This window comes from Scyliorhinus torazame, chromosome 2 (assembly GCF_047496885.1).
Source record: "Scyliorhinus torazame isolate Kashiwa2021f chromosome 2, sScyTor2.1, whole genome shotgun sequence".
In the NCBI taxonomy this organism is placed as follows: domain Eukaryota; kingdom Metazoa; phylum Chordata; class Chondrichthyes; order Carcharhiniformes; family Scyliorhinidae; genus Scyliorhinus; species Scyliorhinus torazame.
In genome coordinates, this window is record NC_092708.1 from 343,984,224 (window position 1) to 344,009,176 (window position 24,953).

The window sequence follows — 24,953 nt, forward strand, 5'->3', positions numbered from 1 at the left end:
CTCCAGCAGTCGCTTCTGCTCTTCACGCATCAGCCCAATCTCTGCTGCCATCGAGGTGGACTGTTCCTCATGCTCCCCTGCCAGCTCCTCCAACCTCTGGATTGCCTGTCCCTGGGCTGCCAGTCTCGTCTCCATGCGGTCAACCACCGCTCTGATCGAGTCTGCCTCCTGGGCCAGGTCTTCCGAATTTTCCTTCGGCTGTTGGGTGAACCTCTCATTCTGGAAGCTCACCAACTGGTCCATCGACCACTGAGCCGGCAGGGCCAGACCCTGCCCGTCCGCCATCTCCGCATGCGTTGTCCACTCCTCACTCCCATCAACCAACTGATTCACTTTTTCCCGGGCACCTCTGGGCCACAGCTCCATAAAGTAAGGGTCAATCTCTTCCGCTCTCACTTCTGCACGTTTTTGCTACAATATTCCAGCGACAGAAATACCACCATGAGTGGGAGCTGCCAAATATGCAACCACTCACTCAATACCGCCACCGGAAGTCCTCACTGTAAGGATTTTATGATGATGTACAAGAGTAAAGGGATAATAAATGTGTGTAAAACAATGGTTAGTCAATATTATGTGCAGGTTTGGGTGCCACAGTATTTAAAGGACATTAAAACCATTAGGGTGCTTGCAGTGTACATTCATCACAGCAATATCTGGAAACTATAGTTACGTACAGAAACTGAAGATATGTGATTATCTTTTAGATTGAGCAGAGGAGGCAAAAGGGAGACTTAATAAAAGCTTTTGTAATTGTAAAAGATCTCAACGGTGACTAGAAAAAGACCGTTTCTTCTGGTTGGGGAGGCAGTCATGAATAGGTCATTGTTTAAAATTGAATAACTAGAACAGAAAGGTAAGAGCCAGTTTTGGGTTGCTCTAACAAAGAGCCAGCATAAACAGTGACCCACATGATGGCCACCTGTGCTGCAAACTTCTTTAATTCCATTGTTTTCACATCCACTAGTAACAGTTGGGTTCACTTCATAGAGATGAAGCGATACCACTAAAATTGCCAGTGCTATTTTAACACTCTCCAACCTTGCTTTTTCTGAGATTTTTATTTCAAACTATTGAACTGGTTTATTTAGCTTTAAAACTTTCATTTTTGTTTTTGTAATGGTTAGGGAGAAAGCAAAGTTGAAAGAACGTGAAGAGGCATGGCTCAAAATAGAGAATCTAGCCAAAGCAAATCCACAGGTATGTTTATATTATCAGTAAACAACCTACATAGCTATTTTGTTTCAGCACAGGTGGGATTTGGATTATATTAAGCTGATTATTTACTCCTTTTATGTATACGGACTAAATAGTATACATGGTTTCAATCATTCAGAAATAGAATTGACATTGGATTGATCTGCTTTGTAAATGTTAGAAATTGAAATCTACTTTGTAAACTTGTACTGATATCTGATTGTAGATTTTGATCTTTTTTAAAAAGATTTTGAAACCATTTTTTAAATAATAATAATATAATCTTTTTTGCCACAAGTAGGCTTACATTAACACTGCAATGAAGTTACTGTGAAAAGCCTCTGGTACGTTGTAATATCTACTGTTTTCAATTCCAACTGTCTATCCTGATTTCTCAGAATTGGACAAGTTGTTTTAAGTCAACAGTGTTCAACTATGAAACCCAAAATTATCAGGATGAACGTGAGAAGTTTTTTTAAAATGTATTTTTATTACAAACATGTATCAAAACAGGTTACAGTGAACAAACACCCCGGGGAACATGCTTCCCTACAATCATCTATACAGTCTGTACAGATTTTTCCTCTTTTTCACCTCCCCCTCCCCCTGACAAACAGCCCCTCAAACACAGTCACAAACATCCCCCACCCTTCCTCAAAACCCCCCTGAAGAGCCCTTAACTCATACTTTTATCTTCGCTAATCGCAGGACATCGTACAGGTCACTCAACCAAGCCGCTACCGCCGGTGGCGATGCCGACCGCCACTCCAGCAAATTTCACCACCTTGCAATCAGGCGAAGGCCAAGACATCGGTCTTCCTCCTCTCCATGAGCTCCGGCTTCTTTGAGACCCCAAATATCGCCACTAAAGGATCCGGATCTACCTCCTCCTCCGCTATCCTGGCTAAGACTGCGAGCACTACTGCCCAGAATCTTCCCAATTTTACGCCACTTCAAAACATGTGCGTGTGATTCGCTGGCCCCTGCCCACACCTCTCACATTCATCTCCTACCCCCTGAAAGAACCCACTCATTCTCGCCCTAGTCATATGCACCCTGTGCACCACCTTAAACTGTATCAGGCTCATCCTTGCACATGAGGAGGTCCCGTTTACCCTATGCAGTGCCTCACTCCATGCTCCCCAATTGATCTCCCCTCCCAACTCCGCTTCCCATTTCTCTTTGATCTTCACGAAGTTGAGAAGTTTTATCCCATTCTTAATCTGCCCCTCCCGTACCGCCCACCCAAAATTGTCGCTACAGCCGGGATTGATGTTATCAGCTTTCCTTATTAATTCATTTTACTTTTAATTGTTGGTAGATCACAGCATTTCAGTTAGAAATGCATTGAAAGCTCCCATGTCACCTAATTTCTATGGGAATGTATATTTAAAAATATGTAGTTGTGTGCCTTTTATACTGTAAATGGTAATGTGGACATCATTACCCTGGGCAACTCCTGAATCATTCAAGTTGCTCTGTGTGTATGCACTAGGTGGCTCTGCAACATATTTACTAAAATTACCAAAGTAACAAAGCATCAGAACTGTTTAAAACATTTCATCTCAGTGCCCACAAATAGATAATTTAAGTTAATTTAATGTACTTTTTATTTTTCCCCACACACCGTTAACTTTAATGATGCGCTGAGGCTTGCGGTCCTTTCTGCTGGCGCTTTGCATGTTCATTATAAATTTCTTTCTAATCCTAAAATGGAAATTATGGGAAATATGCAGCAAGCCTCCGGGAGGATTACAATTTTTTGGGACAGTGAAATTAACAGTGACCCACAAGCTGTGAATTTCAATGAATGCACGCCCATTCTCTCTTCTACACCACATCCACCCCTGCCCCTCACGCCACCCCATTGTTAGATTATTTAACAAGGGTGCCACTCGTAAATTGCTAACAATATTTCCTTACTGCAAGTTTTCAGCCTTTCCTTCCCCCATAATCTGGCAGATTTCTGGCTTCTTAAATCCTTCTCCACCCGACTTCCCCTTCCCTGCCATGGTCCACTTATTCCGCCCCCCACAAACTTACTTTGAATGGTGGAATTGATTTTGCATATTACTTGAGGTCGATTTAAGTGATTGAGTGGCACAGTAGTTTCCTCCTTGTCTTTGAGTAATACAGTCAAGACTAATTGAGTGACTGACTTGTTACAATTTCCACCTAGCAGGCATAGGTCCACAGAACTAAACCACCAATAATTTGATGCAATGTTTCAGTTTACCCTCTGGAAGATAGAATACTGTCATTAGTTTAGGAGGGTTCATCTGAAGTGGAGGTTGAACTCCATTCAATCAAATGAATATCATTGTTGGGAAATGCCGAAGATTTATTGTGCTTTTTTCCTGCACTTTGCCTGACCTGAGGTTATTTGTCCATAAATACTGACATATCTCCAACTCAAAAATGCTTTATTTTAACCAAACTTCATAAGTGACTTCCTTTCATCAGACACTGGGTTCCTTTCAAAACTGGCCATCCTGGGAACTGTCCATGTGCCCTGTCTCCAAAAAACAGGTAGGCACTTGTATCAAAATGCACCAAAGCTTCAACTTTTTTTTAAAAAATGTTTTGTGATGATTAATAGTAGCCCACTGAACAAATAAAACGTTAAATTATCTGGAACAAAAATCTGCTTAGATGCAGATTTTAACTCTTGCTAATGGCACTTACAGTGCTAGTAGTAAGGTCCAAAAAGTTGAATGGAAAGAATCAGCACAATTTTTTGCATTATTTTTCTATTTATTGCAGTACAATAAACCTTTCCATTTAGAATATGTAGTAATTGCCAGATTTCATGATCCTTCATGAAATGGAAGATTTTAAATTTAGTGATAATTGCATGTCCTTGTATACTTACTTTTGAACAGCTTCCTAACTATTTATCACTTGCTAAACATTACTGAATTAAAGATTGAAAGTACATCTTGCAGTTTCATTCCCTGATGTGCAATTCTCTGTGACTGGAGCGTGTAAATGGTAAACTTATCCTTTGAAGTAGAGTTTGCACCCGTTGATTCAAAGTTGCCTAATTTACTTACCAGATAAATCTATTTAAATGCATTTTTAGCACAAATTATTTCAAAACTGGAATCGGCTGTACACCATTTATTAGTAAATGGGAGTAATCGAGTCCTAATGAAAAGTAGCCTACTCCCCAGTTCCAGTTTGAGGGTATTTTCAGGCAATTAGTGTATTGAATATTTAAAAGAAAAGGAAGCAAGAACTTGCATTTATATATTACCTTTCACAACCTCGAGACATCCCAGAGAGTTTCACAGCTAATAGAGTACTTAAATGTGTATTCACTGTTGTAATGTACTTGTTTTTGTGTATCCATGACTTTCATCAATGCCAGTTTATATCAGCTGATATAAGGCGTGTTTTGCAATCATTATTATGTTGCAATACTTGCATCTTATTTTGTGTATATATATATATGAAAACACTCCCGAGTGACCAGAATGAGACCATGTAAAATTTCAGTCACTGGGACAAGCAAGTTTGAACATTAATGCTTTGCAGGGGAGGATTATTGAACATTAAACAAGAATTTGGCATTGTTGTGTGTGGATCTATTTAAATATGCCTATAATGGAACATTTGCAATTGGGAAAGTTTGTATTTTAATGTAAAAGTACAGATGAATTAGTGAGTTCTATTAGATCAGAACCACATTTTACTTAAATTACTTTATGACATGGTTATCAGTTCATGTTAAAGTAGAGTTAAACAAGTTGTGTAATCTATTTAGCTACAATTCTATTAAAGGAAAAACAATCTAGGTTAGATTTAGATTGCAACTGATTAATGTCTTGGCACGCTTTTGCTGGCTGTGTAAAACTACCCCATTGCTTTTTAGCCTAATGTAGTCATTGTGTAGGAATGCTAAAGATCCATCCAGGAGTTAAAGTAAAAGGCTTGATTATTGCAAAAAGTGGAATTTGACCATCAATACCCAATTTTAGGATGCAGTTCTACAATTTTTTGCCATAGCAATTAGAAACTAATGTGCATGCATATTCTTCAAGGTGCATGTGGTAAAACCTTGGTATTTACATCGGCTTTTAAGAGTTCAAGAACTCTTAATTAACCAGTTAGGGTGTTAATGCATTCTTGCAACTTTATCACCTAAAGATTGTAGAATTAGCCTTGGTTTGGTTTCTCATGCATGTGAGGCTGCAGTGCAAAATCACTAATTTATGGCATTAAATGGAAATCCCATAGAGACATGGGCAGCACACTTGTCCACAGGCGCGCTTTTTGTTTTGCACTGGAACTTTCGATGATTAGAAAGCTATCTTGGCACAGCATCTGCTACAGCACACCTGGAACCTGTGTGAAGCAGGCAAATGTGTATCTCCTTACTAATCAGATTCAAGATTTCTTAACGAGCTGTGAAAAGTCTGAACCAGAAAATACGTTTTGACCAGTTCATTTAATAGTAAATCATGTACAAAAAGTGAATAGAGGAAACTAAGGGTGTCATTGAGCACAGGAAAGAGAGAGAGACAATTAAAAAGCTACCAAAAGTTCTTGAAATTAATTTTATTTTAAATCTCCAACACAAATGAAAAACTGGAGGCATGTGATTCCTCCCATCTAAAAGTTAATTTTCATTGGCAGAGATGTTGTTTGGTATTCATTTAGACTTGTACTTACACTGGAATAGACAAATCCTGACTATTGAGTTTACTGCATATATATCACAAGTGTCAACTTCATACAGTTTCATGTGTTTCAATAGCGAGTCTCTCTGTGGGATTGCTGCAGAGTGCTGCTTCTCAAGGAGCATTCAGACAGCAACTTATTTCTGCATTTAACTGCATGCGTGTAGTCGCTAGATTTTCATATTAATTACAACCAAGGATTGCCTCGCCATTATTTTTTTAATGCTACATAGAATTGCTCATTTGAAAAGAGAACAAACTACTGTAATTGGAGTTGGTTTACTGTGATTGAGGCTCAGAAACATGATTGAGCAGAGTAGAAGAAGAAGCCTTCAGTGCTACTCCTTGTCTGTGATCTGCCTGCCCTGGGAATGTTGGATTGTCACACTGGATGACCAAGGAGAAACCGGTTCTGTTCACTTAATTTCCTCACCATAAACCAAGGGCACACATTAATTTGTTAAGATTTTACTTTACGAATATGTGAAAATAGATTTCTGATGCAGTGGGAAGGAAAGAAAAGAGAAGTTGACTTGGATAAATTCCAGTTCTGGGTACATCGATAATAAAAACATAAAGGACGGTGGCGCAGTGGTTAGCATGCCGCTGAGGACCTGGGTTCGAATCCAGCCCTGGGTCATTGTCTGTGTGGAGTTTACTCAAACATACACTGGGTAGGTGAATTGGCCATGCTAAATTGCCCCTTAATTGGGAAAAAAATAATTGGGTACTCTAAATTTAAATAAATAAAAACATAAAGGTATTCTGGTTGCGATTGAGTGCAAAGAATCTAACCATAACCTAAATCTAAAATAGACTGAAGATGCTCTGGGCATTGAATCATCAACTTCAGTGCATGTGCATGCATGCAATTGAGAAAAACATGAGAATGCATAAGCCAGCGTGGACAGTTTTATTCAGTACAAGTATTAAAGAAAGTAATTCACCACAGTTGATAACTTGCTGTATACCAAAAAGGAACCGTTATTAATTAATCCTCAGTGCAAATTTATTTTATTTTAATATTAATTTGTAATCTGGTAACACATTGTCTCTTCAGTTTTCCCTCCTGAAAGGCAGCACATGTTGCACTATTGGTGTATGTATGTTGCAGAAAACAAAGTTGTTCAGGCATCTAAAGTACTTAGTTCATATGCTGCAAGATGAATAACTTTGTTTTATAGAGGATGACAAAAGTTTGTTTGAGATAGTATGGCAGCTTTTGGAGCTTTCTCTGTTGCATTACTCACCACCCTTTTAATTCACAAAGCCTTTTTTCTCCCCTCCAAATTTCTCCAGTTGCTCCTCCCCCGGGTATGGTTACTTGCATTGTTATAAAGTTCTTTGGGGACTTGCAAGCTTCCAATACCTTGCTTAAGTGGTAATTCCTTGCAAATGTGTCCAGTGTTATTTTTTTCAAAGGCAACCAATATGCCCCTACCTGCACCCAATATCAACATGAGTACGTTTTTCGGTAAGGGTCACTGTTAGCAATCAGGGCGGATTTTCCTGAACTCAATATTCCAGTGATGCTGAGATAATTTTACTAATCCCAACTGAAATTGGTTAATTCAGCACCCATCAAGTTACTGGTCCAGATGAGGCTATCACTTTCCTTGAGTTAAACAGAACTAGAGTTTGTCAGTGGTCAGGGACAGGAAGATGTAACTGCGGGTCAGGCAGATAAGAGGAACCAGCATGTAGTGATGGAGGAACTTCAGCCCCTGACGTTGCCCAAAGAGGTACAAGGTGATTGCTACTTGTCTGGTTGAGACGAAGAACTGCAAAGTGGATGAATGGACTGACCGTGACAACATAGTGAAGGATGCCATTCAAGAGGGGAAGGGGGAGCAAAGAAGAATGTCATAGTGATTCAGACCCGTATTGTCAGGGGGATAGATATTGTTCTTTGCAGTCTAGAGTACGAGTCAAGAAGGTTGCTTGCTGTCTGGGATATCTGCTCAGGACTGGAGATGAAATTCCTGTGGGGGAGGGAGGATCCAGTGGTCGTTGTCCATGTAGTTACCAACGACAAGGTTCTATGACTAGGAAAGAGGTTTGCATAGAATAATAGAATTTACAGTGCTGAAGGACGCCATTCGGCTCATCGAGTCTGCACCAACCCTCTGAAAAGAGCTGCCTACCTATGCCAACTCTACAACCCTGCGCCCGTAACCTCACCTAACCTGCACATATTTGGACACAGAAGGGGCAATTTTAGCATGGCCAATCCACCCAACCTGCACATCTTTGGACTGTGGGTGGAAACCGGAGCACTCAAAGGAGACTCACGTAGACATGGGGAGAAAGTGTAAACTTCACACAGACAGTCACCCGAGACCGGAATTGAACCCGGGTGCCTGGAGCTGTGAGGCAGCAGTTCCAACCATTGTGCCACCATACCGCCCATAGAGAGGAGCTAGGAACAAAAAAGAGCAAAACCTCAAAAGTCTGGTTTATTACCTGAGTATCTTACAAACTGACATAGGGTAAATAAAATTAGAGGGATGAATGCATGGTACAATGCTGTGTGGAGAAAGTGGATTACAGTTTGTAAGGTACTGTGACCAGTACTAGGGAAAGTGGGGACTATACCATTGAGATGGTCTACACTTGAACCATGCTAGGACCAGTGAACGAGCGAGCTGCACAATTAGGCAAAATCGAGATGGTCTTAAACTAAACAGTGGGGACAAGAGATCAAATTTAGGAAGATGTAATTCAAAGGGGAGTGACAAGGCAAGAAAGATAGGTATTTAATCGGAGAAAGGATAAACGGACTGACAGGAAGGGCTGAGACCACATCTCTATGAGCAGATCAGGTAGAGTAACAAAAATAATAAATACTAAAGACTATCTGAATGTACGTACCATTCGACAAAGCCGATGAACTGACAGTGCAGATATAAATAAATAAATACGACCTGATGGCCAATATAAGAGTCTGGGCTGTAGGATGACATAGGCTGAACCTGAATATTGATGGGTACATGACATTTTTGACGGACAGGAACCTAGGAAAAGGTGCAGGAATAGTTCTGTTAATTAATGATGGTATTCGTATTTGGGGGGTGGCACGGTGGCAAAGTGATTAGCGCTGCTGCTTCATGGCGCCGAGGACCCAGGTTCGATCCCTGCCCCGGGTCACTGTCCTTGTGGAGTTCTCCCTGTGTCTGCGTGGGTCTCACTTCCACCACCCAAAGATGCACTGGGTAGGTGGATTGATTGACCGTGCTAAATTACTCCTTTAATTAGAAAGAAAAAAGAATTGGGCACTTTAAATTTGTTTAAAATGATGGTATTAGTACAATGGAGAGGGATGACCAGGTTGTAGAAGCGGAGGACCCACCATCCATGGTCAACTAAAAAGATTGTACCAAACTTAAAGAAAAAAACCTTAATTGCACAAAGATGTGTGGCATGTCAGAAGATTGGAGAGAATATAAAAAAACAGCAAAGAGTGATTAAAAGGTTAATAAGAAGTAAAGAATTGTACAATGGCACAGTGGTTGGCATTGCTCCCTCACAGCGCCAGGGACCCGGGTTCAATTCCAGCCGAGGATGACTGTGTGGAGTTTGTACATTCTCTCCATGTCTATGTGGGTTCCTCTCAGTGCTTCGGGTTCATCCCACAGACCAAAAGATGTGCGGGTTAGGTGGATTGGCCATTATAAATTGCCCCTTAATCATAGATGTCATAGAATTTACAGTGCAGAAGGAGGCCATTCAGCCCATCGAGTCTGCAACGGCCCTTGGAAAGAGCACCCTACCTAAACCTTCAGCTCCACCCTATCCCTGTAACCCAATAACCCCACCTAACCCTTTTTTGGACACTAGGGCAATTTAGCATGGCCAATCCACCTAACCTCATCTTTGGACTGTGGGAGGAAACCGGAGCACCCGGAGGAAACCCACGCAGACACGGGGGGAAGGTGCAGACTCCGCACAGACAGTGACCCAAGCCAGGAATCGAACCTGGGACCCAGAGCTGTGAAGCAACAGTGCAAACCACTGTGCTACCGTGCCACCTAATGTCCAGGGATGTGCAGGTTATGGGGATAGGGCAGGGTGAACACTCTTAAATAGACACTCTTAAATAGTGCTCATTCGAAGGGTTGGTGCAGACTTGATGGGCCGAATGACCTCCTGCATTGTAGGGATTCTATGAACCCTGCTGAATGCCATCTATTCTATAAGAATGAGAGAAAGCCTGCTAGAAATATACAACTCAATAAGTTGAATAACTAACCACAATAAATTAATAATTTCATTTGAGAACATGTGTATTAAGGGTGTTACATTGTTAAACTGTTTATTAATTCTGCTCAACCAATATGATATTGGGAAACGTTGCATTGCAAGAGTACTAAAGACTTGCGCTCCATAACCTGCTGCATCCTTAGCCACACTGTTCCACTACAGCTACCTCCATTGGTTGGAATTATAGGAAGATGATTGTGGTGGTTGGAGGTCATCTCAGTTCCAGGATATCACTGCAGGAGTTCCTCAGGGTAGTGCCCTGGGCTCAATCACCTTCAGCTGCTTCATCAATGATCATTTTTACATCATAAGGTCAGAAGTGGCGATGTGCAATCATCAACAAACAATGTTCAGCCCCATTCCTGACTCCTCCGATATTGAAGCAGTCCATTCCAAAATGTAGCAAGACCTGGACAATATCCAGGCTGTGCTGACAAATGGCAAGTAACATTCATACCACAATGTGCCAGGCAAATGACTTCCACTGGCGGTCATGGTGTGAGTGGTCGCACACCGAGTAGCTCCTGATGGAAGGCATGGGAACCATCTCTTTTTACCCGTAATTGGGTGCAACTTCGACAGAAAAGTGTAGCTGTAGGTCGGAGGGGAAGTTCCTCCTGGGAGTGTTACGTCTGCTGGTTACCAAATCCGGCTGAAGAAGGTGAAAGACCTGCCCAAGGAGTTGGAAGAGACCGGTGGTGCAGCAGCCAGTGGAAGGATGGCAGACGGGGAACGGCTAATGCAAGCTGGAAAGCCCCAAATGGAATAGCTGATGGCCTTCATCAAGGAAGAGTTCCGCCAGCAGATAAAGGAGATGCAGGAGGATTGCTCTAGGGCCATCAAAGGGGCTGTGGCACCCCTGAAGGGCTTGATGGAGAGGGTGGAGAAATGTTTGGAGGTGCAGGGGTTGCTAATCCGAGATAATGTGAGGGTGATGTCGGACCACAGCGATCGGGTGGTGGCGTTGGAGGTGGAGGTGGGGCTCTTAGGAGACCCTTGTAAAACGCTGAGCAAAGGTGGAGGAGCAGGAAAATGGGTCGAGGAGGCAGAATCTGCGAATAGTTGGCCTGTCTGAAGGAGTAGAAGGTGCGAGTGACACGAGGTACATTTCTAGGATGTTGGCGGTACTGGTGGCGGAGGAGGTGCTGGACAAGGCTGCTGAGGTGGGCAGAGCACCACGGTCTCTTGAGGTATAAGCCAAGAGGTGGGGAGCCACCGCGGGCGATGATCGTGAGACTCCACAAGTTTGTGAAGAAAGAGAAGATCTTGCAGTGGGCAAGGGAGAAGCAGAATTGCGAATGGGAGGGGATCAAGGTCCAAATATACCAGAACATCGGAGCTGAACTGGCCAAATGGCGTGCAGGGTTCTACAGCAGTGCTGAATCAATGGCAGATCAGATTCGGGGTGTTCTAACCGGCGAAGTTATGGATGACTTATGAAGGCTGGGAATACTATTTTGAGACCCCAGAAATGGCCAAAGACTTTATTAAGGAGCATAAACTTGGGGAGAAGTGAACAATTTTGGGTGACGGAGATGCTGGCACTTTGGAGTAATGGAGAATACGGGCAGATTGGGGGTTGGAGGGAAGGGGGGGTTCTTTTCCTCTGAAGTGGAGGGGTTTTCTTTTGTCTGTTGGGTCGACAAGGGTAGCAGGGATGCAAAGTTTCTACAGGGACGGCTGGTCCCCGTAGGGCGGAGAGATGGGCCAGGTACAGAGTGTAACGGGGGTAGAGCGAAAGGGGAGGTTCGCGGATGGTAGCGAGGAATGGGGGCGGGAGTCCCCGCTAAGGCTGATAACATGGATAATGCATGGGCTCAATGGACCGGTGAAAAGATCTCTTGCACACATCAGGAGTTTAAAAGTGGAGGTGGTTTTTCTGCAGGAGATGCACCTCTGCCACGTTGGGCTAAGAAAGGAATGGATGGTCAGGTTTTCCACTCCGGGTATGATTCAAAGTCGTGGGGGGTAGCTATTTTGATGAGCAAGAAAACGGGGTTTGTGAGCGCGAAGGAAGTAAGGGATCCAGATGGGAGATGTGTGATGGTGAGTGGGCTATTAGAGGGGATGCTAATGATACTGGTGAATGTGTATGCACCGAATTGGGACGATGTCGGTTTTATGAGGTGGTTGCAGACATGTAGCATGTTCGGCAACAATGTCCAGACATGGACCCGCACAAGTTGATTATGGGAGGAGACTTCAATTGTGTCCAAGAGCCGAAGGTAGGTAGCTCAAACACCAGCTCAATGGGTACGATATGAGTGGCAAAGGTAGCTGGATGGGTTTGTGGAAAAGATCTGTATGATGGACCCGTGGGGCTTGAAAAACCATGGGGTAGGGAGTATTCCTTTTTCTCACATGTGTATAGGGTTTATTCAAGAATCAACTTTTTTGTGGTGTGCCAGGTGGTTTTGGTTGGGGTGGAGGGGGCAGAGTACACTGGGATAGTAATCTCGGACCATGTGCCCCACTGGCTGAAGATTCGGCTTCGATTGGGATGGGAGCAGAGGGGTGGGGGCTCGATTCGGGGTTGTTGGGAGATAGAGGGCTTTGCGATAAAGTGCAGGCTGTGATTAAAGATTATGTAGAATTGAATCAAAACGGCATCCAGTGAATGAGTTGGATCGGGGAGCAATCTGGGGGGGATGCCTTTCAAGGTTGCCAGAGACTGATTTGGATACCTGGGGATTCAAATAGCAATGCTTCACAAATGGAATTTAACAAAACTGGCAGAGGAGGCTAGGGAGGATCTCAAGAGGAGGGACACGCTGCACTTGACTTTGGCAGGGAGGGTCCAAGTAGTGAAGATTAACATTCTGCCGCGGTTCCTGCTCATATTCCAGACACTGCCGACCTTTTATACTGAAAGCCTTCTTTCGGAAACTGGACACAATTATTTCGGTATGGGCAGGGAAGGAGGACCCTGTTACAGAGGCAGCTGGGATGGGTTGGCGTTGCCGAACATGCTACATTACTATTGGACGGCGATGGTGGGAAGGAGAGGGGGTAGGATGGAGGAGGAATCCTGTAGGGGATCCAGCATAAGGGCTATGGTGACGGCAGCGTTGTCAATGGTGCCGAGCAGATACTCCTAGTCCGATGGTGCTGTGCACAGTGAAGATCTGAAACCAGCTGAGGAGGCACTTTAGGACAGAGAGGACGTCGGTGTGAATGTAATTGTGTGAAAACCACGGTTTCATGTTGGGGGCAGGGGAGGATAGATGGCACGTATAGGAAGTGTGATGAATTGGGGCTGGTGAAGGTGAGGGATTTGTATCTGGAAGAAGGGTTTGCCAGTATAGATGAATTGAAGGAGAGGGTAGAGCTCCCAAGAGGAAGTGAGTTTAGGTACTGGCAGGTAAGGGACTTCGCGTGGAAGGTTTGGAAAGAGTTCCCCAGGTTGCCAAGGTACATTCTGCTGGAGTGACTGTTGCTTCCGGATGTGGAAGGGGAGGGCACGATTGGAGACATAAACAGGTGGCTGGGAGAACAGGGTGGTGGCCGGGAGAACAGGGTGGTGAAGATGAAGAAGTGGGAAGGGAAGCTGGGAGGGGAAATAAACTGGGGAGTATGGAGTGAGGTGCTAAGAAGGGTAAATGCAAGGACGTAGACAGGGTATATATGACTCGGGCAAGAATGAGTGGGTGGCAGACAAGTGAAAAGTGTGGGCGGGGACCAGCGAATCACGCATGTATGTTCTGGGGTTGCGAAAAGTTGGAGAGATTCTGGGCGGGAGTGTCACGGCGCTACCAAGGATAGTGGGGGAGGAGGTTGAGCCGGACACTTTGGTGCCGATATTTGGGATATTGGCGAAGTCGGAGCTGATGGAGGGGAGGAAGGCTGACGTTGTGGCCTTCACCTCTCTGACTGCCCGGCGACAAATTTTATTGGAGTGGCGGTCAGCAATGCCACCGGGGGTAGCGGCCTGGCTGGGTGACTTATGACTTCAGCTGGAAAGATCAAATACGTGTTATGGGGTTCAGCGAAGGGTTTCGAGGCGGGGGGGGGGGGGGGGGGGGGGCGCGAAAAAGGTAAAATCTGTACAAACTGTATAGTTGTGTTGGGAAGTTTGTTTCCCGAATTGTTTATATGTTGTAGCTTTTCATATATGTTTGGAATAAAATACATTTTCAAAGTGCCAGGGAGTACCCCAGAGAGAGATTTTAACCATCGCCCCTTCACATTCAATGGCATTACCATCACTAAATCCCACACTATTAACATCCTGGGAGTTACCATTGACCAGAAACTGAAGTGGACTAGCCATATAAATATTATGGCTACAATCCTGCAGCATGTAACTCACCACCTGACTCCACAAAGCCTGTCCACCATCTACAAGGCACAATTCAGGAGTGTGATGGCATACTTTACTTGCCAGGATTGAGTGCAGCTCCAACAACACTCAAACCTCGACACCATCCAGGACAAAGCATCTTGCTTCATTCGTACCCCTTACACAAACATTCACTCCCTCCATCACCGACGCACAGTAGCAACAATCTGTACAATCTACAAGATGCACTGAAAAACTCACCAAGACTCGTTGGGCAGCATCGTCAAAATCCATTACCACTACCATCTAGAAGGACAAGCGCAGCAGTTACTTGGGAACACCACCACCTGGAGGTTCCTCTCCCAAGCCACTCGTCATCCTGACTTGTAAATATATTACCGTTCTTTCACGTTCGCTGGAAAATTCCTCCCTTATAGCACTGTGGGTGCACACATCTCAGGGACTGTTAACAGTTCAAGAAGGCAGTTCACTGCCACCATCTCGAGGGAAACTTGCGATGGTCAATAAGTGCTGGCATAGCCATTGATGCCCACATCCTGCAAATCAATTTTTTTAAGTATGCAGTGCCAGAGACAACCCTATTGGATACTAATGCCTACTTCCAACAACTGAGAAACAGCCATTAGCTCCTCTTTTTCGAGAATCACTGCTAATTATTCTTCTAATTCTGTAACAAATTAGAACATTGAAACCTCCTGGAGACGAGTAAGGGATAAAAATTTACTGTCCACCCTTTTGTCAACCAAACAAAATAATATCTCGGGCTTCCTCTGGTATCCCATCACTTTTTTCCATCTATTTGTCAGATCTTGGTATTTGTCCTTCAGTAGTTAACTTTTATCTATCATAAAAACCCAATTAATTCTTGCTTTTAATCAGTTCATGATTTATCTGCCCCCCTCTTGAGGTGCCATTTTGAACATTTTACACAGCCACTGACTGCCCTTTGCACCCAGCTTGTTTGTATTAAATTTGGGTGGGGAGACTTCTGCAGATGCAAGTGGAACATTTGGAATAGCAAACTGGTCAGATACTCAGCCCAAGGCTGCCCTCTGCTGTTAATAAGGGACAATGTCACCATGGGGTGAGCATGGATTAGCCCTGATCTTCTCAAAACAGCTCTAGTTCTTTCAAACATACAACCATTTATGCCATGAATCTTGTCCTGCATGTGAGTCATTGATGTGTATAATATTTCTGTGGCCAGATAATGCTTGAGGAAGAATTGGATAAAACCCCTTTATTTGCATATCTGTCATTGTATTGCTAGAAGGATCTCCAATACTCCAGGGTCATCGGGTGTCATTTTGCCATTTAGCGAAGCCTACTACCTGAAAGCTCTGAATCCTGACCAATAGAGAGTGATGAGGATGCTACCTATGCAAACACTTGCTTCATGCAGGGTTGAACTGAAGAGTGCCTTAAATAGCACTGGTCTTCTCACTTAAGAGGATCCAGTGGTATAAAAAAATGTAACTGCTCTTCTGTAGGAAAAGCCATGATTGTTCCAGTTGTTTGCAGGTCATCCTACAGCTAACAGTACTAATGTGTGACAGCCTTGTAAAACAGAAGACAGATCTGTTCTGACTTGTGCAGGTAATAATAATCTTTAGTGTCACAAGTAGGCTTACATTAACACTGCAATGAAAGTTACTGTGAAAATCCCCTCGTCGCCACACTTCGGCGCCTGTTCGGGTACACTGAGGGAGAATTCAGAATGTCCAACTCGCCTAACGGGCACGTCTTTCGGGACTTGTGGGAGGAAACCGGAGCACCTGGAAGAAACCCACGCAGATACTAGGAGAACTTGCAGACTCCGCACAGACAGTGGCCCAAACTGGGAATCAAACCCGGGTCCCTGGCGCTTTAAAGTAACAGCGCTAACCACTGTGCTATTGTGCCGCCCCTACATATAGCGGGGTGTCCAAATATGTCTCTTGAATAGTGGCTTGTTCAGCCAGAGTTAGATCAGTGGTCCATTGTGAACTTTACTTCATCTAAAGCATCTAGCACGTTCAGACCCCTGAAGGGAAGTATATGCATGATTGATACATCACACAGCCAGTTCAACACTCTTAAATCAAAAAACACTAAAGGAAAGCAGTGGCAGCAAAAACAAGTCATTGAGCAAAATGCAGCAACATTTAACAGAAACCTCAAACAAAAAGAAAAATCTCCAATGAACATGGCGTTGACAGTAGTTTTGACTGCAACTTTTGGAAATTATGATTGGACTACATTTGCATAAATGGTCCATTTTAAATTAGACTCCAGAATGGTAGTAGCATTGTCTCTCTTTGTACTGAAAACCAACAGCCGGAAATCCAGGCATACACAACTTCTGACAATAATTGCTGCCTTTATGCTTCAACACCACTAATCCATCTTTGGAAATTCAGGGCTGCAGGCTCAAAGGATGAAAGATGATTTGCCTTTTGATGTGGTCTTTGAACATTATATATATTTATATATAATATATAGTGTATCCTTAGTACCTTGCTATTATAAGATGTTGCATGGTAGGCTTATCCAGGTGAGTTCAAAATAAGGTGCACTGATCTTGTAGAATTTCATTGTTAATTTCATCACCCTAAATGGCAAGGAGAGGACAAAGCATGTTACCAAATATGTTACATTAACTAATCAGAATTATAAAACATACGAACATCTGAATTATGTGCAGGAGTAGATCACTCAGTTCCTTGAGCCTACTCTGCCATTCAATAAGATAATGGCTGATCTGATTGTAACCTCAACCCCACATTTCTACCTTCCCCTGATACCCCAATCTGTTAATCAAGAATCTATCCAACGAAGCCTTAAAAATATTCAAAGACTCTGCTCGCACCACCATTTTGAGAAAGTGAATTCCAAAGACACTCAACCCTCAGAGAGAAAAAAATCTTCTCATCTCTGTCTTAAATGAGTGACCCCTTATTTTTAAACAGCGACCCCTAGTTCTAGATTCTCTGATAAAATGAATCCTCCTCACGTGCACCCTGTCATTACCTCTCAGGATCTTAAAGGTTTTGATCAAGTCATCTCTTACTCTTCTAAACTCTAGTAGATACAAGCCTAACCTTTACAATCTTTCCTCAAACCAAACACAACAGAGAGTAAATGTAATTTTGATCCATATTTTTATCTGATTTCCAACATTTACTTTTTTGTATTTTTAAAGATGATTGTTTCTTGTTGGGCTATGCAAGTTACTTTGTACGAGATTTTAATTGCTCATTGCAATATATATGACCCAAAGGTCTGTGAATGTAAAATTAAAGTGAGCATAATAAAGGAAAATATCTCCTGGAACTTGCAGTCACTTGCATATATTGTTTCATGCAATTTTACACAGTAGGCCTATGAACCCTACTTAATGTAATTCATTTGTTAGAGAAGTTTGAAATGTAGTATATTTATTGTGCAGCAAAAGCAATGGAACATTATCTTGATTGTCCCGGAATTGAGTTTATGCTTGGCCTGTCCGTGCATTAAAGGAAAAGTAATAGCTGGATAGGCTATGAGTGCCTTCCAGCGCTACTGGAGAGAATAATGAAAAATGTTATTGACATACTAAACAGGATATTTTATTCCTTTTTGGTGACCTAGTGGGCAACTTTATATATACCATTAGGAGTTCTGAATTATAAAATTTTACACACCTAGTGTATTATTATTTAAGGAGATAAGCACCTTTTGGTCACTTTAGGAAAGACTTTAAACTACGTGTTTAAGCTTCATTTCTATTTTGAGCTGAAATACTTTCTTCATTGACTTGTATTTGTACTAAATTTTTGATGTATGAATCCTTTGTGTTATGAACATCTGTGTCTGATGGTAAGTCGTCTACTTCCAAATCTCCCCTCCACCAGTCCGCCTGGGTTTTACGTTTCCCTTCTGTACTGGGTTCTTGTTGGGGTGTGACTACAATAATGAAATCCCTACCCTCCAAAATACCGTCTAAATGGCAAATATAGCAAATATTCATAAATGAGCATCAACAATGAATGGTGGAGGCTATTTGACAGGGCATCACGGTTGAGCTTGATCCTATCCTCACCATATAGCAATATAAATAAAAATTCAATGAAGAATGCTGCTCCGAGATTAGAAGTGGGAACCCTGATAAATTGTGTCACTATTTCTGCTGTGGCTGAGGTTGGCTAACCCAGGATGACCAGGTTTCTGAACAGCTAACCCGCTTCACCGCTGCTCTCAAGCCAGCCATCTGTCGACCCAGGTTCAGCTTGCTTTGGTTTGTTTAGCACACTCCTTCCACCACCACATCAGTAGTGCTACAGCAATCTTCCTTAGTGCCATGAGCAACCAGAGCAGACACATCGGGCACAATCTTCTCAAAGTTCCCAAGTGAGCGCATTTAGCCGTGTGTTTCCTGGCATTCGCAGTGCCGAGAAACGCATGGCTATTCAACACTACTCACTTTGAATAAGGGGCCTAAACGGGGAACGCATGGCCTAGTCCGCACATAGCCCCTTATTTTTTTTTACAATGGGGGCCTCTGCTCTCTGGAACTCCTCGTTGCAGCGAGGCCCACAAAAAATCCCCAACCTGGCACCCTGGTAGTGCCAGGCTGGCGCGCCAGCATACCCAGGTGACACCTGCACTGCTATGGCACCAACCTGCCCAAAGGGCATGCAGTTGGGGCCTTCTGACCCCTTTGGAGACACCGAGGGGTGCCGTTCTGTCTGGTCTCCGTTTGTGGGGACCAGTACCAAACAGCGCTCGCCTGAGGTCCCTAAGGGAAAGGGATTGAAACCAAAAGCCTCCTGTACTTTGGGAATCTGCACGTTAGAGTGAGGCTTACTGCCTTATTCTAATATGCAGATTTGCCAAAACCTGATGGTCAGGGTTCCCCTTGCAACGTCTCGCAAGATTGTGTTGAATTTCGCGAGGCATTGCGAGCCTGGTAGGTCCCGGGAGCAATATCTCCAGACTTTCACCGGCCACGCTGCGTCAAGGTGTGCTGCTTTCCCAGTGCAGCGTGGCCGGAAGATCATGCCCATCATCTTTTTAGTTTTTCATTTTATAAGAGCCAATTTTATTTTTAAATGTTACTTCAGATTATTTGTACATCAAACGTAAATTCTGTCTTTCAGTATCAATTTATCATTGATCCCAGTGGCATGAATAGTCCAGTTGCTATGGAAACAGATGGTCCTTTATTAGAAGATATCCAGATGATCAGAAAGACCGTAGAAGATCAAGCAACTCAGGTATAAAATGGCATTATTTCATTGTTTTTTGAAATAAAGTCATGAAAGAACTTAATGACATTGTACATTTCATACATACGAGTGTAAACTAGTACCTGTCTGATTAGCTTTAAATTTAATTTCCGATACAATTTAATCTTGTGGATCCGTTGGTGTTCATTTAATAATTGCTCTTCCTATGCTGGCGTAATTGAACTTGAGAAGGTGTATGCATTCATTATAATTTAAGAGATTGGAAGAGCCCAGGATTACTTTTTCTTGAATCCATTGGGCCCCACAAAAGATCTTGTCCCAAGTGGATACAAATATGATTGGCTTTGTGTGAACAATTCCACAGTTTAAATTGGAATAGAGTTCATGCAAGAGGCAATGGGAGACTACAGCAGGAAATGGATGGATGTAACAGTACAGCTCCTTCCAGGAATTACTGTATTTTAAGGCGGAGTAAGAGACTCACTGATATGACTTCAAAATGATCTTAATATGATTGCTTCCAGATTTATTTATTTATCTGTTCAAGCTATTCATTCAACTGCAACAGGCATTCGCTATTTATTTGATCAAAAATACCATCACAGCTGCAGTCTTACAAATTTCCCTTTGAAATGATTTCACTGGAGATGCAAACTCATTGCTCTGCTTGCATAATTCGACAAACCTCTCTTGCATTAGCATAGATTGAATCACTGTGATCAGTCTGCTAGAATATATTAAAAACGATAAGCCTACCTGAACTTCCTTTTTCACACTTCCAGTATTGTTTAATTATATGCACATTTTTTAATTGATATAAACAGTTTAAGTAATGTTTGTAGTGTTAAAGGAACACATTTAAATATGACCACTAGGATAGCACATTTTGGGCTACATATTAGCACCTTCCAATCCTTGTAAAATAATGTTTAGTCTGAACTTTCCATGGGTAATGCCATAGGAGATTAACTAGTATGTAAAAATATGCCTTCAGTGCATTTTTTATCTGTTAGATTCACGTCACTCTCATTTTTGTTTGTTTATTTAAAACTTATTTTGGAATTACATGGTCCCTCTCTAGTTGAAAGTGCTTTAGTTGCCACCCAAACCCTGTATAAACTTGAGAACTGCACTTCCACAAAAGTGACAGTAAGGCTTCTGTCCTCAACAGCCGGAAAAGAGCAATTAAATTCTACCTTCACTTGCAGTATATTTTACAACAATTCTACTTCCTTCTCTGAATCAAACACAGGTTTGCCTCAGCAGCCGATTAATTTAATATGCATTATGTGGCATCATGTTGCTGTCTTTATCAAACCGTTCATCTTCCAACTTAACGACAAGCAACAAGAGAAATTCATAACCTACATTATGGTATTATTTTTGGCAAGCTTATTTTCCAGTAACCAATTTCAGACACCACATATAAATGAACTGTTTGGTGATTACAAGTAGTACATGCATTATGTATGCACCTTTTACAAAAAAAAAACCTTTGTTTTCAGCGTAATGGGTATTAATGCAGTATATCATTTCAGATCTCGGGTTGCATTCACTACATAATTTTCAATATCGTGCAGTGGCATTTTATTAATTATTGCTGTAACCGAGCCTTTCCTTGATCCTGTGGAAAGTCTTTATTAAGAAGACATGTCTTTGTCTACTGATCCCTTGAAGGAAAGGTAGAGCTTTATATATTAATACTTACTGTCTTGGTAAAAGTGATTTCAAATGAAATTATGAACTGAACAAAAAAAAAACTTTGAAGAAAATTCTGGAAATGTGCAACAGGCCGGGACAGCATCTGTGAAGACCGAGCCAAAGTTGACGTTTCAGGTCAATGGCCTATCATCTGACCGTAGATGTCCCGTGATGCAATTTCTTATCTGTGGCCAAATCTTATTGTAGTAAAAACCAATAATGTGGTTATTTTAGTTACAAGTATTATTTGCATTGCTTGACATTGACTTACTTTTCTGCAGGCACAGAAAGATCTTCGAAAAGATCGTCCACTTGTGCGCCGCAAATCTGAGCTGCCTCAGGATATCTACACCGTGAAGGCCTTGGAATCCCATCGCCGGGCTGAAGAGATAATATCTGCTCACGATGGGCATTAGGCTATTTCAACAGAAGAATATTGTAAAAAGCTGTTCTCTGAACTTGGTCTATTGTAGAAGCTACTATGCTTTGTGCCATACCAATCAGCTATACATTGAGTCAACGCTTTCTTGAATCCAGTTTGTAGGCAATAACTTACCATATATGAAGTCGATCTTTGGTAGTTCAAACAATGGTAAATAGAGTATTGTGCTTTCTACAATCTATTTCAAAAGATAGAGTTAAATGTGTGAGTTGTCATATCCACAGAACCATTGAGTTATAAAATTTGTTTAGCATTTATATTTATCCTTTTATTTACACCTGTGTTTGAAAATAAATGGGATATTGAGTCTAAAATTATTCCTGAGAAGTCACAGACTGAGTTTTTAGTACTAAAACCACCATTTTTGCATTATGACTATATTCAATCCAGTATACTTATCACTGCATCCCAAAATTTATTGATATAAATGTAAATGTCCGAATTTCTGAACTCATTAAACATCTTGCACTAATTCTGATTCTTTTAAATAAGGCATCATCCTGTTTTTAAAGTAAATTTTATTAATGCACTGCATGAAAAGAAAGTATCTTTGGGGGATTTTAAAAGCATAGGTCATATTTTTCCCGTATAATAGTACCGCATCTTTTAGAACATGTAGGATTTCATATATTAAGTAAATTGTTAACTTGAAATTTTAAATCTGATTTTAGTTCCCCATTAATGTATAAAAGAACTACAGTTAATTCCTGCTGGATTGGTTTGGATCTAATCTTTTTATTCAGGTGCTTTGACATCTCATTTTATAGTTTATAAAGTTAGTCAAAGTTCTTTACATGTTGTCTGTCTTCATGTATGTTATGCAAGACTAGTTAGGAGTTCTGATGGAACTCTGATTGTACTAAATCGGCTGTGGCAAAAATTCTCAGGGTTCGCTATTACCTTAATCCATTCCTTCAACCTATTAACGTTCTCAATCCTGGTGTTTTTATAATCTGTCTTGTCAGTTTGCTCGTCTACTTTATGAAATTGTTATGTCTCAAAGCAAAGGAGAATTTTGAGATCTCTTGTGGAGAATGGATTTGGAAAAATGTCACTCTTCTAATTTGATGTGCACTAGATTTTGGATATGAAAAATGTCACATACTGTTTTAACTTCAATGTGCACTACATTTTGCAACTGTTAGAAGGAGGATATGATGGCCTCGGCATGTGAAACACCAAGGTATGTATTATCTGTTGTAAGCTGTATGAAATTACTGATTATGATTAATAATCAGAAGCTGGTCAGAGGAAACCAAAAATACGTGTTTGTGCATATTCTTGAAGTTCATGTTCAGTCAGTTTGATTTAACTTTGGCACCAAATTTGAGTGATTATAATCCCCAGATAATTATCAGGTTTGTGATGCAAATGGTGCATGGTAAGAATATCTGCAAACGCCATTAAGTTAAAATATCTTTGTGTTCCCATCTCTGTTTACATTAATTTAAGATTTTTTTCTGTGTCTACATGCTAAAGAAAGTTTAAAAGTTGTTGGGGTATTCAGGGCTGTAAAGAAAATTAACAAAATTAGAAGTTTTCCCAGCTTTAATTGCATGAGAAAAATCTTCAAATTTCTAGAAAGCATTTCCTGTTTAACTTGAAAAGTGAATGCTTTAAAAAAAATAATGTCCTACACAAGCATGTTGCAAAATCTATTTTGACATTCATGTACTTAAGTTCTTCTCAGCAGTTGTCATAAAAATTTGTCCTCAATACCTTTTCTTTTAGGACAGTCGGATACTTTTACCATGTGGTACCTTAACAAGCTTTGGCTGTGCTGTTTTTTTATTTGCATACCATTGTTTGAACTTCCGTCTGACATTGACTAGTAGTTTATCTCACATTATTTGCTTTTGGATGTTCAACAGTACGTTTGTGTGAGGTCTTCAAGAAAGATTGTAATTTTATTTTGGCCACTAGAAAGTGTATATTGTTTGTATACAGTTCAGACTATGATCCTGTCTTTAGCAGTTTTCCTTTATTTTAACTTGCCTATTGCTAAAGATTGACACTCACCAAATTACAAGTCAACTTTGAATTACCTTTTTTCTGCTAGTATGATTGGGGTATTTTCACAATTGGCAAATAACATTATGTTAAAAAGAGTGTCCTTGTTTTCTGGCTTGCAATGGATGATACACAAGTAGTTGTGGTAGGTTTCACCTGCTTGGCTGTTACTAAAGTAGTGCTAGCAATTACTGTGCAAAACACAATTTGTTTCTATTCATAAAATTCAGAATATATTTTTACACGATTCAAAGCTAAATGACAATTTGGTAAAAGGATATAGACTCTGGAAGACTGGGGTAATTTAAAGTCATCTGCAAAGTGACTTTTGATCAGTCTTCAGCTTAACCAGCACAAAACTAATGCCCCATAGCCAGCACACAAGCAGTTTATGATTGGTTATAGAAATTCTTAAATTCTGAATAAAAGTAATTCCAAAGCTTGTTCTGGTGACTGTTTTTCTTTACTTTAAAAGCAGCTTCATGATTGACACTTTTTAGTTTATTCGTATTTGTTTTTTTTAAAAAGCCCTATACAAGAGGAATGTCCAGTAACATGACAAGTGACCTTTAGTGTGATACCTATATAAACGGCTTCATTTTAATATTGTACATATGTTGTACTTTGTTTTAAGTAGTGTAATATCTAATAAAGTAGATTTCATATTTTGTACAAAATGGTCCTATGTACAGAATAAAAACTTCCTAGCAACTAAGTTGATGAATGGCAAAGATGTTATTATTTTAGAAAATATTTGCCATAAGCTGGCATTAAAGATTTTGAAATATCAAAAATGTAAGTTTATTCAAACTCTTATTTTTTTGTTTTTATGCACTGTTCAGTTTGGAATTATTGACTATCTGTACAACTTTTGTACCGTTTTAATCTTAACAGTTTTAGCCTGTGAGACCCGTGTCACAAGTAGGCTTACATTAACACTGCAATGATGTTACTGTGAAAATCCCCCAGTCCCCGCACTACAGCGCCTGTTCAGGAACATTGTGGGAGAATTCAGAATGTCCAATTCCCCTAACTTGCATGTCTTTTGGGACTTGTGGGAGGAAACCGGAGCACCCGAAGGAAAGCCATGCAGACAATGGGAGAACATGCAGACTCTGACATTGTGAAGCAACAGTGCTAGTTTATGTCCACTG

The 24,953-nt window shown here is 41.4% G+C and overlaps 1 protein-coding gene across 4 annotated transcripts in view; it reads left to right on the forward strand.

Annotated features, from left to right (window-relative positions):
• The window catches only part of LOC140403055 (serine/threonine-protein phosphatase 2A 56 kDa regulatory subunit gamma isoform), a 291,236-nt gene extending 266,722 nt beyond the window's left edge, over positions 1 to 24,514 (forward strand). For 2 of the 4 annotated variants that reach the window (XM_072490720.1, XM_072490727.1), the window contains 4 exons: positions 1,128 to 1,200; positions 3,661 to 3,726; positions 19,557 to 19,673; positions 21,629 to 24,514. In XM_072490720.1, coding sequence (XP_072346821.1) covers positions 1,128 to 1,200; positions 3,661 to 3,726; positions 19,557 to 19,673; positions 21,629 to 21,763 — 391 coding nt within the window. In that variant the 3' untranslated portion in view covers positions 21,764 to 24,514. The remainder of the gene's footprint in view (positions 1 to 1,127; positions 1,201 to 3,660; positions 3,727 to 19,556; positions 19,674 to 21,628) is intronic. The other 2 variants (XM_072490721.1, XM_072490731.1) reach the window with 1 other exon arrangement.
• Positions 24,515 to 24,953: the final 439 nt, after the last annotated feature.